At 41.0% G+C, this 16921-nt stretch overlaps 1 protein-coding gene across 1 annotated transcript in view; it reads right to left on the bottom strand.

Annotated features, from left to right (window-relative positions):
* The window catches only part of CABLES1 (Cdk5 and Abl enzyme substrate 1), a gene marked incomplete at its 5' end in the record, with an annotated part of 89598 nt that overhangs the window by 7237 nt on the left and 65440 nt on the right, over window positions 1–16921 (bottom strand). The window contains 4 exons of the mRNA XM_015417141.1: window positions 4975–5078; window positions 5832–5988; window positions 6192–6294; window positions 14685–14762. Of these exons, the coding sequence (XP_015272627.1) occupies window positions 4975–5078; window positions 5832–5988; window positions 6192–6294; window positions 14685–14762 (442 nt within the window). The remainder of the gene's footprint in view (window positions 1–4974; window positions 5079–5831; window positions 5989–6191; window positions 6295–14684; window positions 14763–16921) is intronic.

Raw genomic sequence — 16921 nt, 5'->3', positions numbered from 1 at the left:
CTATACAGCTTCTAGAGCTGGGGCACTTGATTATCCATTACCGTCATTCCCTAATTTTCAAAATATATTCATAACCCATCCTGCTACTAACTCTGCAAGACTAGAAGAGATTACAATTACGTAATACTTTATTATTTTCACTCAATACCGTGACTCCTACAGGCACAGGTCTCCACAGAAAGAAAGAGAATGCCCAGACGGTGTGCAATAGCTACTGTTTGCCACTCTAGTGTTCACCAAGGACAGCTGTTACTCAACCCAGGCAAGCAGCAAACTCTACATCAGGAAATCTATTTTCAAGAAACATAACAAAACCAATGCCGGGTCTTCTGGCTCATGTTCTCTTGAATAGCTGCCTTCCCACTGTGGATCTATGCTCCATGGGTGTAATGAATAGTTTATGTGCCTAGGTCTGTGACAGAATTTTAAACACAGTCTTGGGGATTACTTTTATCAACCCCCCCCCAAAAAAAACCACACCACTGTAAAAGGCAACCTGAATAATTTATGCTTCACTGTACTGAGGCAATAAAGAAACATTTGGTGCCTCCGCATGGAAGCAGAGAAGTGCCATCATTAATAAAGTGTTCACAGCCTCTAAGTGTTTTCCATAAATCAGTTCTGTGTGATTGGACTCTGTTATGGTATCGAGAGTCTGCATTATCGTTAAGGCGCTATACATAACACTGAACAGTTTGCTGTTAATTATACTGAAATGGCTTATCTCCACTAATCATTGCCATTTTGTACGCATGACAGAAGTGGCAGAAAATGTATTTTTAAAAATTTGTGTTGCTTCTCTCCGCAACAGAAGGTTTTGTTATGACTCATTACAGATCATCTGCCCTAGTCTGAGAAGAATGTTTATTGGCAGCCAAACCCTGTTGCACTTCTGCCTTGTACGGCAGGTGTTAAAGGCACAGAGATTCTGCCAGGAACATAAAAGGGAAGAAGAAGAAGAAGACAATGAAGATGATGATGATGATGATGAGATTGGATTTACAGTCCGCCCTTCACTACTTTAAGGAGTCTCACAAGCGGTTTACAATCTCCTTTCCCTTCCCCTCCCACAAAAGACACCCTGTGAGGTAGGTGGGGCTGAGAGAGCTCTTTCAAGAACTGCCCTTGAGAGAACAACTCCAAGAGAACTGTGACTGACCCAAAGTCACACGAGCAGCTGCAGTGGGGAATCAAACCTGGTTCTCCCAGATTAGAGTCTTAACCTCTACACCAAACTGGGTAATACTGGTGCAGCCACACTGCAACGGTTGAACCTATTTACAGTTCAACCAACCATCCACTTCAAAAGATTGATAGTGGTACATCAAACCAGTTGTGAATTTAAATAAATTATTTACATTAATTTAGCTTGGAGATGAAAATTAAAACATGTAACCATTAACCCTTAATGGGAGATTTGCCTTACCAAAGATATCAGGATAGTACGAAGTGTCAAATATTTAAACGAATGTAGGGAACAATCGTTCTGTGTTGCCATCGTTAGTACAGTATTTGCTCCAATGGAAGACTAGGTCCCCCCCCCCAATATGCCATAAAAAGGGGGTATTTTTACATTTGCTTACAATGTACAAAATGTTTCAGGGGGTGAGGTGTATAACTTTGAGTGGGGGTCATCTTACATTGCCTTCCTTTTGAGAAAATATGGTAATACAGAAGTATGCATGCACACAAAAGCTTATACCCCAAATTAAACTTTGTTGGTCTTAAAGGTGCCACTGGACTCAAACTTTGTTCTTCAGGAAAGAAGCTCTGATAAAAGGTGGAAAATCCTGCTTCCCTGGGCTCGGTCATGTGGTTCTCCAATTCAGAAAAAAGAAAGAAACAAGACGCTCATTTGGTGGCACCTCCTTTTGGGTGGGGCAAAGTGAGAGAGAGAAAGAGCACAGCAGAATCCTACAGTGCCATGGAGGGCCCAAGGAAACATAAATGATAGAAACAACAAACAAAAAAAGATAGAAACAACAAATAAATGATAGAAACAACACAAGGAAACATAAATGATAGAAACAACAAATAAATGACAGAAACAACCAATAACTTGAAGTCAAGAGCAGCTCAGGATGAATGTTGTTCAAAGCCACAGAATTAGTTTTAAAAACTGCAAATATTTGATTAGACTAATCTGACTTTCCTTTTCTACACTCCTTTTTATGTAATTCTAAACCATACAATGCACAATTCCTCAATAGAGCTGTGCCTAAATGAATGAAATGACTGATTAAATTTAAAATGATTAATTAAACTTATCATCACTTTTTAAAGAACATGTCAGCCTCTCAAAAGAGAAGCTCCGTGATACTGGCATTATATTTGGCTGCATCAGTACCCAGGAGTATGTAGCTTTTCAAAAGCCATTGCATGGTACAGTCCAATCACACGCTCTCTCCTTTGTTCAACATTATGGCCAGATTGTAAAATGTTATACTGTATTTTCCGTGTCACACGCTGATAGGATGAGTAGTCTTGCACAGAGATAACAACATTAGGATACTGGTCAGCAACCAGATGGAGCAGAATACTGAACTATCCATCGAAACAAAGCACACGACCAAGAAGATAGCGAGTAGGGATGGGAGGGGCTTGTCCTGCCCTTTTTTTGTAAATGCCTTTGAGGTTTCCTCAAAGACATCAGAGACTACAAACTTCAGGAAAATATACAATGTGCACTTTCTAATAGGACAGTAACTGGAAAATATACCCGCTGTTCAAATGTTTTATGCAGTTCCCTCTCTTCTCTTATAAGCACATTCACAAAAAACAAATTTCAGACTGAAAGGCATCCTTAGTATTTCTGGTATAGTATACTCCATCAGTTGGATCCTATCACTAGTGCAAGAGGGAAGAAAGGCCCCCTTCTAACACCCCAAAAAGTTATGCTTGACAAACGTGGGAACATACAGGCCAAAAGCCACAAGGGGAAGGAAACTCGGCTCAGAGGAAGGAAACTGGGCAATTATTATTATTATTATTTATTACATTTCTGAGTCGCCCATTCTCTGGGCGATTTACAATGCTGCCCCCTCCCTTTTTTACCAGAGGGAAAGTTGGTCGCATCTGACCCTAGGCCCACTCCCAGGTACGAATTTTGCTTTCTTGGTGGTCTTGACGATTATCACCCAAATGTATATATTTAAGCCAATCAATTACCAACAAAATAACAAAGCCACAACCGATTTACCAGTACCTCTTTTCTCTTAAACCACATTATGCAGTCCCCATTTGGTCAGTCTTGCCCCTATTCTGCCATCAAGGTCCTAATCAGAAGGCTAGAACAAAAACAACAGTTCACTGCTGCTATGTTCTGAACACAATGGAGAAAAATGGGTTTACACAGCCGCTTGTTCCAATTACCCCGTACATTTTATTCCTCTTTTGTGCATCCCTACCCCCCCCACCCCACATGCCCTTTTCACTTGATTTCTGTCCACACCCATAAGGGAAAATAATTTCTACAAGACTGCAGCTGCCAAGCTCTAATGACAAAAGCCTGCCAACTAATGAAAGTTTAATTACAAGCCGGAGCTCAACACACAGAGAACAAAATGTTCCATGCCGACACAAGGGCCACTCTCAGCTCTGCCCACTTGTGAAATACAGTAATTAAAGCTGTATTCCGTTCAGTCCAGTCAGCTACTGTATTCAGTCTCTTTGGGGGTCAGATTAGACATCACGAAAGCAGCAGCCACCTTTGTTTACTCATACGTCTGCCCTCTTGATGTACGTGGAGTCTAATTTGTACATCAAAAAGTCACAAGGACGATGATGGCAATGCTGTCCTGTCTCCTACATTCTACAGCAGCATTTCTCCCATCCTAGTAAGGACAGCATTGCATTATTATTATTATTATTACTACACTTACAATATTTTATCTGTTTGGGGAAACAATTATAGAAGCAGTCATATGATTTGGCTTACTGGAAGCAAGCATACCACTGGGATGCTATTTGAATCAGCCCTCCCTATTAGCTATGGAAGACACAGTGGAACTTCCATGTAAGAAGCATGATGCGCATGGGGACATTTCTGGTCACAGAAGCTGCTGCTCTAACTATCTTCTATGAGACTTCTCATTCCACATGACACTTGCCATGCAGGAAGAGAAGTGAGCTTGCACCAGCCAGCAGAGAGATCTTCTGAAGCATCTCTAAGATATAGAGAAAATCAGAGCAAGTATTGTTCTGCCAGTATCGCAGATGGAAGGCTGCGGCTAAAAGAGACTGTCTTCTTGCAGAAGACAGGAGTGAGATTTGAACTGGAGCTCATTCTCTCAGCCACCAGGCTGAAGTGGGATACAAGCAGCAGAATGAAGAGGAGGAGAAAAATAATAAAGCAGTAAATGACAACCTTCTCATCTGATGTCTAGAGGAAACAAAAACAAACAAACAAAAAACAGCATTAAAGGCATTTATGCTTCCATTGATCCACACTGGTTTACTTTTACATTTCCAAAAGGCAAACCCTGTAATTTAAAACACAAGATTCTGATTGGTTGTTTTCAATACAAATATATGTAAAGGTAAAAGGTAAAGGTTCCCTTGCTCGAAAGCCAGCTGAATCCGACTCTAGGGTTGCGGTGCTCATCTCCGTTTCAAAGCCGAAGAGCCAGCGCTGTCCGAAGACATGACTAAACACCAAGGCGCACGGAACGCTGTTACCTTCCCACCGAAGTGGTACCTATTTATCTACTTGCAATTTCTTGCTTTTGAACTGCTAGGTTGGCAGGAGCTGGAACTAGAGACGGGAGCTCACTCCGTCATGCGGCACACTCGGGTCTCGAACTGCTGAACTACCGACCTTCCACAGCCTGCAGTTCAGCGTCTTACCCACTTGAGCCACTGCAGCTCCTACACATATGTAAAATATATGTAAAACAGACCAAATATGACTTCAAAGTTATAAACAGCCTATGGCTGAAATTCAATCTTTTACTACTACAATCAAATATTACTTACCATATATGAAGGGAATATTAATACCCGCTTGTGCTTCCCACATGGCCACTGAGGATCATCTAAAAGATTAGGGTCGTATTCAATATAATCTCCAAGGTCACTCCCTATAACAACCAAAGCAAATAACTAAACATATATGGTAGTAGATGAGACCCAGTTACAGCAGTAAAGCCTACAGTTTAATTAACACAGGCTTTTCCTGTGCATTCCACACTAGAAGTGTATATCTGAGACAGAAGGTGGAGGCTGCATGTGAACAGTGATGTGGTTTTCAGTGGCAATTTAGCAATGGGTGAGGTCGCGTCAAGTACTGAAGCAACCCCCCCCCCCAAGCAAGTATTTAATTTAATTTAATAAAACTAGCAAGAAGATGCAGATGGGAGAGGACAGCACGGTTCCTACCTGAATTATCATAAAGTAATTTATGAAGTTCAAAGCAGCTGTACTAGGAAATAACATGGCAGTTGGTGTAATTCTTTTAAAACAAGAAGTACATTGCAAGTGGCTTTACTGGAGACAAAACAATACGTGCAGGATCTAGTGAGAAAGGTACAGGTGTGAATGGGCTTGGAGGCACTGCAGATCATGCAAAAAGAGCTGGCATTGTTTGCTATTGTTTGGTACAGCTGCAACAATTCCAGGGTGCTCTGCACCTCTGGCCATAAGCAGTTGCAAGCAACAGCTTACATTAATATGACGTGGGATAGTAAGAAACTGTTGGGTCTAGCTAGATCTCGTGTGCTAGGGAAAAGATGGATGGAGGTTTGTGGGATGTATGCAAAGGTGTCTTCACTGTGTCACTCCCACAAAGGGATAGTTAGTCCAAAGTTTCATTCGTGCACATTCTGAAGTATTACCTGCATCAATGCTTCCTTGAGTGCTGTTCGCCCTTCCCAAAGAAAGGCTACGATGGCTTGCATTGCGAAACTGTGAGAAAGATGTGGTGGAGTCTATTGTGTTTCTCCGTGCTCCCAGGGCATTTGTTGGAAACAGAAACTGGGTGTAAGAAACAGTCTAGGAAAGAACAACGTTATTCAGAAGGGACCCATGTAAACATATTTTATGAGCTGTGTTCTAAATTTGTTTTAAAAGCCATTGTTTCCTAAAAGATTTGGAGAATATTAATTGTCATTTTACTTTTCCCTGAGCTCCTTCCCTAATGTGAGTATGTTAAATTTGGCTGAGGAGGTTTTACTTTGGTAGGATAAGCCTCTTACCTTCCCATTTGCTCCTAATTCCACACCTTCCAGGCCAACTATATCTTTCAAACAAACCCCCGCAGTAGAATAGCACTGTCTTCCACCTTCTGTTTTCATATCCCTAAGAAGCAAGGTTGATACGTTTTGAATTAGATCATGCAACAGCATGGACTACTCTGTCCCCTCCCTTGAACACAAAGAAGAAAATAATTCATTATGCAGAGAGGGTCTCTTTGGAAAAATACTGAAGATTACAAACAAACCTGAAGATTAAGGGCTATCATTTCAGTGCCAGTAAACTATACATGATTATACATAATGTAATATATTTGCATCTTCACACACACACACATGCACATACAATAAAAAAGGAAGGTGAAGAATGCAACAAGGCCACCCAACACAGAATGTTTAGAAATTAGGACTAATTTAGGTTCTAATTTTCATGACCTTCAAACCTATATCAAACTTTTAAAAGTATAATCTGGTGTTCACGGATTAAGAAAATTATGATTTGTACATTGATACAGTGTAAAGATTTGATACAATAAATACAATTGAAATATGCATTTCGCCATACTATTATCCTTAGAAAACATTAGTGATTTAATTTCACTCTCCAAAGTAAACATTCTTCCTTGAGCCTCCAAAATTCTGTTTGCGAAGTAACACTGTATGCCCTTCACCTGATCCAGAGGTTTTTTAAAGGAAGTGCAGGAACTAGGGCTGCCAAGTCCACTGGCAGGAGATGGGGGTGGGGGTTAGGGTTGGCAAAAATTCTGGGTATTTGGAGATGGAGCCTGGGGAGGACAGGGACCTCAGTGGAGTACAATGCCATAGAGTCCACCCTCCAAAGCATCCATTTTCTCCAGGGGAACTGATCTCTATAGTCTGGAGATGAGCTGTAATTCTGGGGGATCTCCAGGTCCCACCTGGAGGTTGGCATCCCTAGCAGGAACTCCAGTGCATTCATGGGTTTCCTCTACTTCACTAAGGTTTCCCATGTGCTTCAAACTTACAACATGAATATGCCTCCCTCCACTAAAATGAGGATTCCCATGCATACAGAAAAACACCCTGAATAATAAAATAGAAACCCTGTAGTACTTTAAAAACTAACAAAATTATTCCAACACAAGCTTTTGTGACATCAGATCTCACTTCATCACATGTCATGCTAAACCCGAAAAATGTGTTCTCTTGATTAAATATACAAATATTGGTTTAATGCATCCTTCTGTGTTTAGAAGAGGCCTAGAAATAATAATTTTTGCTTGAAGCAAATGTGTATTTTAGAAAATTTAGATAAAGTAGAAGAAGAAGAGATTGGATTTATACCTCACCCTACACTACCCAAAGGTGTCTCAGAGCGGCTTACAGATTCCTTTTCCCTTCCCCTCCCCACAACAGAGGTAGGTGGGGCTGAGAAAGCTCTGACAGAAACTGCACCATCAGAACTACAGCTTGCCCAAGGTCATCCAGCCAGGTGCAAGTGGAGGAGTGGGGAATCAAACCCGGTGCTCCCAGATTAGAGTCTGCACATTTAACCACTACACCAAACTGGCTCTCTGAAAATTTGTGAAAAAACTTTTGTGAAAATCTTACACTGACATTGTTATGAGGAAAATATATGCAAAGTACAGCTTGGATCCAGCCTAGATTTTCCATGGGCACAAGGAGGAGTAAATGTTGGTTTCTGCAAGTGATTCCTAGGGATCTCCCATCAGAAGCAGCATTTGGGGGGGGGGGTTTACACTGCCAAAGGAAAACATCAGACAGTGAAAATCACCCCCCCCCGGGGGGGGGGCAATTTTAAGTAAGATGGAAGCCTTCCTTTTTAAAATCAAACCTAAATGTACTTTACTGTTTTCACAACACAAAATGCAATATTTAATTTGTAGCATATATTACACAATTTGCCATATAGATACCTTGTTTTTCCACCAGCAAAATGGCAAACATACCCAATATGAGATGGGAGGGCGGATTCTGTGCTGCATCTAGGGCTGCCAACCCCCCCGGTACGGCGGAATTCCTCCCCGGCCCCGGAGGCGGACGCTCCCCCGCTGGTCCGTTTTCAAGATTTGGCAACCCTAGCTGCATCCCATGCTATTAGCACATGTAACTTATTTTTTGCCATCTGAGTGGTAGAAAAACCAAAAGTTGAAAACAGAATTATGAATTCTGTACTACACAAACAAAAGTATTATTTGGATAGAAAGAGTCTCATAGAACTAGATTTATATTTGGATACAGAGTTTAAAAATTAGTCACATTTAAACAATAGAACATCCTTAAAAACAGGTTGTATATTTCTACAAGTGTACACACAATGATCATTCTCTAATACTGAAGACTGCTTTCGAAAAAATCTTTGTAGTATACATTCCGAGTGAGTAGAATCTGATTTTAATAAAAAGCATTTCCCTCATTCCAAAAACAAAAATATTTTATTGAAGTTTTTGTCAGAGCTATGCAGATTTCCAATATTTACATGGATTTTTTTTTACTGTGTTTTCCTCCTGATTTCTTCTGGTTTTTCAAACTTTACATCCCTAGAACACACTACAGGTGTTTTTTTTTTTTACAAAATCATGTAAAATGTTGCAAGATTTTAAATATACTGTAGAAAAACAACACTGTCAATTTAAACTAGGTCAAGGCTACATGTGAAAATACAACAGAAGTACTGAACTGGAAAGGGCTTGCTTTACCACAGATGTATTTTCCTCAGAGGTGGCTTCTAGAAAATAACACAAATTGATGGTTCTGTGGAGTAGGTACAAAATGGGTAAGCTTTTAACACAATTGCTGGCGCTTACATCATTTAGAAATTATATTTCACTTAATTTTTGGTTTATTATGGGACAGTGCTACTGCACTGATGTTTATTTTAATCCTGTTCAAAACATACATTCCTGTTATAAAGATGCCAGTTTTATTTTTTAATTCTCAGGATTTTTTAAATTAATGGATGTTTGCTCTGCCTTGATGGACATTTCTGTGAATCTGTGACACAACAGGCTTATCTTCACTAATTATCATATTTTAAAGGGAATTCAACATCTGCTCAACAGGAAGATCGTAATTATTTTCTGAAGTGAGCAAGTTCCAACTAATGAATACGTCCTTTCTTACACCGTGATAAAAGAGAGACCTGTAATGCATAAATAACCACTGCTTGACAAGAAAAATAAGATTTCTTAACAGTAATGCATAATTTCTCAGGCAAATAGCCATAACAGCACATCATAGCTGCATTTATGTAATTTAGGCAAAGAGAAGAATTAGAATGGCTAAACTGTAGACATTTCACCAAATGTTTATCTGCCTGTAACAAGTGCTGCTGTGCTGTTCCTATTTTGCTGAAAGTAAAGCTTCAGTACAAGTAATGGTCAAGGGAAAAACAGTGGATGAGGATCTACCCTATTATATTGAATTTTCACTGGTGTCAGTAGAATACAATTAAAATATTCAATATGCTTCAATTGCAAATACAAAGATTTTATAAGCTCTCTTACTTGTTTGTTGTATGAATGTTAAGAAGTTTGGTGTAGTGGTTAAGTGTGCGGACTCTAATCTGGGAGAACCGGGTTTGATTCCCCACTTCTCCACGTGCACCTGCTGATGTGACCTTGGGTCAAGTCACAAGCTCTGGCACAGCTGTCCTTGAAAAAGAGCAGTTTGTGTCAGAGTTCTCTCAGCCCCACCCACCTCACAGGGTGTCTGTTGTGGGGAGGGGAAGGGAAAGGAGTTTGTAAGCCGCTCTGAGACACCTTTGGGTAGTGAAGGGCGGGGTATAAATCCAATCTCTTCTCTTCTTCTTCTTATAATCTGATCAGCACCACAAAAATATCCTATAGTTTTGAGGGAGCTCTTTTATCATGTTGGCCATAAAGGAATATGATATGTAGACTATGCTCCATGAAATAATGGTGTTAATTTTGTTTTTCTTGAAACAGAAGATTCCTATTTAGTGTTTTGTTAAAAATTTACAGATGAAAATTTTGTTAATCTGGTTAACCCTAAAATATACAGATCTGTACTGCCATTCAGATAACAAACAAAAACCAAAAGACCCTTAATCAAACACTGATTTGCATAATTATTTCAAGAGAAGCACATTTATTCAATTACTTAAATGCAGATGCAGATCTATAATGAAAACTCATGCGGGAGTCTTGCTGGGCATTCACTCTTTAAGTGGCAACAGCTGAACTCTTCACCATGTGAATAATTTAAGAGACAATTAAATATTAACCAGAGTTAAAAACAAAATAGAAAGCAAAACCTCCTCACAGTGACAGAAGCCTCAAAACCCAATGCTATTTATAAATCAAGTGCTCTGACATCATACGAGAGGACTGATGAGGATTAATCAGAAAAGTATCCCCTATTTCATATTTCATGCAAAAAAAACCTCTTGCAGTGCAAGCCTAAGCAGAGATATACCCTTTTGAACCCACCGACTTCCAATGGACTTAAAACAGATTGCTGAGGATGTCACTGTCACTGCTAATCTTGCAAGGCAGTAGTTGGCTAACTAATGCAGTAATGGAGTTTTAGCGGCCTGTGACACACATCTGTCACTTCCAAAAGGTTTGATTACACTAACATCTCTGCTTAATCTCACTCAACTCCTTCCCTCTCTGCAGCTCCATTCCCCCACACCTTGCCTTTGGCCTATGCAGTCCCACAGTCTCCAGCATAATCTTTTCAGTGGTCAAAAACAGGGCCCTCCACCCTCTTCTACTTGCAGAAAAGCTGGTAGGAGCCAACCAAAGGCTATGAAACATTTGAGTAATTATTATAATTTGAGCATGGTTTCTTCCCTAGACATGCCATCACTCAACTCATGCTGACAAGACCTAACCCATATGAACTTCAGTTCATCTTCTCTTACCAAAATGGGAATGTTAATTAATGCATTTGTCATAAAACACTAGTAATGTGTAGTAAGAATTTGGTTTCATAATCTTTGAAGAAGCCAGGACAATACTGAGTTCTACTCTTGGTTATTTATTTTTAACCTCATACACCAAATGAGAAGGGAGGACTCACTGGAGAAGACTCTGATGCTGGGAAAGATTGAAGGTAAAAGAAGAAGGGGACAGCAAAAGATGAGATGGTTAGACAGTGTCATCGATGTAATGAGCATGAAATTAAGCAAACTCCAGAGGATGGCAGAAGACAGGAGGGCCTGGCATGATGCGGTCCATGGGGTCGCAAAGAGTCGGACTCGACTGTGCAACTGAACAACATATCATAGGATCAACAAAGTTTAGGGAGTTGGCGGGGGGGCGACACAACACTGCTAAATTATATCTGTACAAGAGAACACTGCTGTACCATTGTACTTTTGTATTTTGAAGGCAAAAGTCGAGCAAGGAAATCTCTTTGACTGATTACAGCATATTTCCTTACACCTGCATTGAATTGTTTCTCATTAAACACATTCAGCATTCCATTCAAGAAAACCATTATTATACAAACCTTGGTTATCAACATCTCCCAATTACCTAGACCTTACTATGTCTCTGCACAATAATTTCACATGAAGAGTAATTTAGAGCTTCTTGAATGCAGCTGTGGCATATAATACAGTATTTGCATGTAGTACTAATGTCATTTATGTCAGTGCTGAAATCCCAGAATGGAAAAACCAAGGATGTAATGTTCATCTTTAATTTTTCACACAAAAAGTACTCAATACAGCCAAAGGGCCACAGAATTCACTTGTGAGGCTTAGAAATACATTCTTATGGAGGAAATACTCTATGACTGCAAACCTCCCCACAAAGCTGCTAAGATTCTTGGGGGGGGGGGGGTATAAAGCTTCTTCTTACCCTCTGCTGAAACAGTGACAGCAACAGAGAAGGTCATATACATGTCTGTCCCTTCATGGCAGCTCTTTAGGAATGACCTGGAATCTTCTGACACACTATCTTAAGCTGGCCTCTGAACAGCTTAGAATGGTAACTAAACTCTACACTGGTGTAAGTAGAAGATATGCCAAGTCATGCTGCCAACCCAGAGTTGGGTTAGAAATTGGCAATGTCAGGGGTGCCTTGAGAGTGTAGTGGAACTTAGCTGGCATCCTAAACCTACCCAGCCTGCATCTTGCCTCAGCACAACACTGTACTGGAGACAAAGCTGCCTTAGCTTTTAAAACTGCCAAACAGCACCTGAAGTGTGAAAATATAAGCTCTTCTCCCTGTCACCGATCACGCCACCAAACTCTGGCAAAGCACAGGATACTGACTATAAGCCTGTACACCTCTTATAGTGAACATTTATGCAAATAATCCATCCACTTGTTCACCCACGGCATGGGGAGATAGAGCAGGTATGAGCATGCTGGCCTCACCCTCCTGCCTCTGCATGAACACTAAGTGGTCTGCCTGGAGGGAATGTGCGAAGGAAGCACCTGCACTTACACCCCCTCCCGGGGAGAAGCAATGTTGCTGATCATGGGGAGAGGGTGTATGAGCAGTTGCTTCCTCCATGTGTTCAACTCCATGCACACCACTCAGCGATTGTGCGGCAATAGAGCCAGCGTGCTTATGTCTACCTCCTCATGCATTGAGTGAATGTGTGGATCATCTATACAGGGCTTCTGTGTACAGTGTGCACATGGTTTTTCTTTATACATGCATGAAGTAATTCTTATGTTATACTGAATGTGCATACAACTGAATGCACAATTTAAACTTAGCATTTATCTAGGTACTGAATCCTAGTATTATTTTTGAAGTGAACACATGTTGGCTGCTTCTTACAATCAAACAGATGTATGCATGTGGATGCAGCCGTATGCTCATTCACTTGTGACTGCAGCCAATCACAGCTCTCCAGATCACTACTTAACCCCATGCCAGCACATCCATAACTCAGATGAGTGTGTAACATGGGACTACATGTAGAACACACAAAGGGAGACATTAGGGACTGGAGAAAAGAACTTTGCACAACACACGAGCACCAACAGGCACGGGACAGAATAAATGCTGTAGCATATGTCTAATGCTGCACTGCCCCAACCTCTTGAAGATACACCACCTCAAGACACAAATACCGCCTCACGTAAGCAAAGGAAGGGGGCACTTACTATGGCTGTGACCACTGTTCCCTCTAAGCTGAGTTAGTCTGAGCTAGCTCACAGATTTTTGCCTCAGCTCAGGAAGGATGACTCCAGAGCAAACCAATTTATGCAATAGCCAAATCGCTCGCTCACAACTTTGATGCCAGTAGCTCACAAAGGAGAATTTTTGCTCACAAGACTCCACAGCTTAGAGGGAGCATTGGCTGTGACTACTGCAACTGGTTCCCCCTGTCCTTACTCTGTAGTACAACCTTCCCTATTCAACAGCTGCTACTAGTAAAGCACCTTGCAAATACGCCAATAGCATATCACCATGGTGTCTGCACGATGTCATATTTGTGTAACCACCTGCAAGTCAGGGATACACAGAGCACAACCACAGGCTTCAGGGTGACTAACAGCCACTCCACCCTACACATTTCAGGGTGACTAACAGCCACTCCACCCTACTGGAGTGGCTACTGCTGGCCAAATATGAATGGTCCTATGCTTTACACAACCTGCACCCCAGCGGATAATGCAGAAACAGTTGCAGTGCAATACCCCATGGCTGATGGGCAAGAATAAGCTCACTGGTTATAGCATGCTTCCTAAGAGATACTTCCTAACACATGGTAACCCCCCAAGAGAGCAGGTGTAGGAACTGCCAGAGTGTCATGGAGTCCAGGTACTGTTTCCTGCTACTATGGAACACTGCTCATTACCATCCACACGTCCCTACTGAATGGCACTATATGCACTACCACAGTCCTTCTGGGTTGAGACAGAGAAGTATAAGTGCTACACCACCAAAGGACATGCCTGTGCTACTGCTACTTCTGAGTTGTGGTACTACTGCATAAGCATTGATCTCAAGTGCTCCAGCAGCAAAATAGGCCATAGGATAAGTATCTAAAGAATTATTTGAAAAAGGAGGGACCAAAAAAGCAATATTTAGGTTCCGCAGAAGGTCCACACATGTTCTAAGTACCTAGCTTTTTGTTCTGAACCATGTTTTATGCTAGATTTCACACTGAGTTGAATGCAAAGAATCTTTAAATCCTATCCTGTGTTTTGATAACCCAGATAATGTGAATTTTGATCAAGCATTTTCTTCTACTCAAAAACCATTAATTAATAAGAACAGGACTTTCATTATCTCAAAGGTAATTTATTTCTAGCCACAGTGCAGGGCTACACGCCACTTGCAGTCCAATAAGGCAGACCGCAGATCTCAAATGCTGGAGAACACACAAAAGTTTCATTGCGTTCTTTGGGGTCTCCATATGCCAATACAAATAACTTATCACAGATGAATAACTTCTAAATAAATCAATCTATTGTTTTGTTAAAATGACAACTATGGAATTGAACTGTGCATGTGTCACACAATGTACATTCAAAAAACTAAAAAATATATATATACATACCCAATGTGGCTACTGTCCCGATACGGCAGCACTGAGAATATGCTACAAAAGGATCTTCTGCCGCTAATAAGGACTATTCTAGAGAACAAAACAAAAATGAATATGTAGGATGGAACATCCAATAATGTACTGATTTCCACATCCTCATGATGTGGAGGAGGAGGAGAATTGGATTTATACCCCACCCTTCACTCGGAGTCTCAGCGCAGCTTACAATCTCCTTCCCTTCCTCTCCCCTCAACAGACACCCTGTGAGGTAGGTGGGGCTGAGAGAGCTCTTTTGAGAACTGCTCTTTTGAGAAAAAGCTCTGAGAGAACAGTGAATGACCCAAGGTCACCCATGGCTGCATGAGAAGGAGTGGGGAATCAAACCTGGTTTTCAAGATGAGTCTGTCGGTCTTAACCACTACACCAAACTGGCTCTCATAAAGGCAATCAGTGTTTTACAGCTTGTGCAAACAAAACCATTATATGGCTTGAAAAAACAATGTTTTAAGGAAAGCAAGAGGGTTGTGAGTGGTAAATAGTTAAATCTTTAGTAATTTGCATCTGTGTATTGACTTAATGGTTCCATTAAAATTCTGCATTGTAGTTTTGTCTCTTTCATTATTCTTAAGTAAGGCAGCTCAAGGGAAACGACTAATGGGTTGGGCAGCTGATGTCACTGTTCTTTGTTTTTGTTTTTAGTAGAGCACTCTGCTATAGATAGTTGAGAAATAAATGGATCCTCTAGGCCAGAGTTCATAAATGCCTCAACAATTGGCACCTGCAAACTGGATGACAGCACTACTACTTATACTACTTATACGCTAATAAGATCTAGCATCAAACAGATGGCTTCACTCTGTTGTGTTTTCACACAAAAATTACACTAAATACTACAGTTCAGAGCAATAATTAAGTTTCCAAAAGCATCTGACATGAGTCTTTTCAAAGCATGCATTTTAATAGTCCAATATATAATGAAGTTGGTACAAGATGTGCTAGGATTTCAGCTCAAAACACAGACGCTGTCAGGGGCAGTGCAGGATGTCTTGTAAGTTGGGTGTTAATCTACTACAAGTGTTCCTCTAGGCCAGGGGTCCCCAAGGTTTTGCAGCCTGAGGGAACTTCTGGAATTCTGACCACCTCAAAATGGCGGCTGGCTGTCCCCAGCCAGAGCCAGGGTGTTTCTCTGCCCTGGCTCCAAACCTGGTGGAATGCTCTGCCGAATAACATCCGTGCCCTGCGGGACTTGTTACAGTTCTGCAGGGCTTGTAATGCCAGGCATTCGGTTGAGGACAGCGATGGTTACATCTTGGCACCCCCACCTCCCTGTCCTTCTCCGGGAGGCAGCAGCTCTATTGGAATTTCAGTGCTATCTCTAACCGCTGTCTTAATCTGTTTTTATTGATGTTTTGTATGATTGTCTTGTGCATTGCCCTGAGCCCGGTCCTTTGGGGGAGGGAAGTTGGCAAATCCAATTAACAACAACAACAACAACAACAAGAAAGCACAGCCAAACACAGAATTGTGGTGACTTATGCCATTCAGCAGTCACCCTGTTGAGTTCTGTACCAGTTTTTTTTTTAATTGACTCTCCTAAAAAGGAGAGAGTTTATTCATTTTTCAATAAAGAAAGAGGAAGGTATATAGTGGGATAAAGAAAAGTTTGGGTGATCTTATTATTAGTATGTTAATCTTTTATTAGTAATACACAAATCTTCTTTTGGCTTCTTCTGCGAGTTGTCAATCGTCTTTCATCTTTATCTGTTAAGAAAATTAAAAAACCCTGTTAATAGATTAGTAGTGTCCCTCTGGTTTTTGTTAGTAAAGTCTTTTTCATGCGCTTTCCGAACTCGTCTTCATGGTCTGGGCAGCCTCCCTTTCACGTCTCTCAGGTTGTATGAAGGACCCTTCCCTGCTCCTTTGTCCTCCGGGGTCTTAACTTCCCCCTCCGATCCGCTGTCTCTGTCGCTGTCCATTTCCTCCCATGTGGCGAGTGCTGCTTCCTCCTTGCTGGCGTGCCTCTTCAAAAAGTCTTGAGCTTTGAAAATGGAGTCAATCTTCTCCCTTTTATCTTTGAACTTGAAAATGAGTCCTTCTGGAATCAACCAGCGATAATTAATTTGATGGTTCTGCAAGAATAAGGTCAATCCTTTATATGCTTTCCTTTTCATTCGAATTTCAAATGGAACATCTTTCAAAATTCTAATTGTCTGCTCTCCAATCTTCATAGGCGTTGATGAAGATGCTTG

This window comes from Gekko japonicus, unplaced genomic scaffold (genome assembly GCF_001447785.1).
Source record: "Gekko japonicus isolate JY-2015 unplaced genomic scaffold, Gekko_japonicus_V1.1 scaffold1055, whole genome shotgun sequence".
In the NCBI taxonomy this organism is placed as follows: Eukaryota; Metazoa; Chordata; class Lepidosauria; order Squamata; family Gekkonidae; genus Gekko; species Gekko japonicus.
The sequence above is the reverse complement of the archived record's forward strand: the minus strand, read 5'-3'. Positions and strand labels throughout refer to the sequence as shown.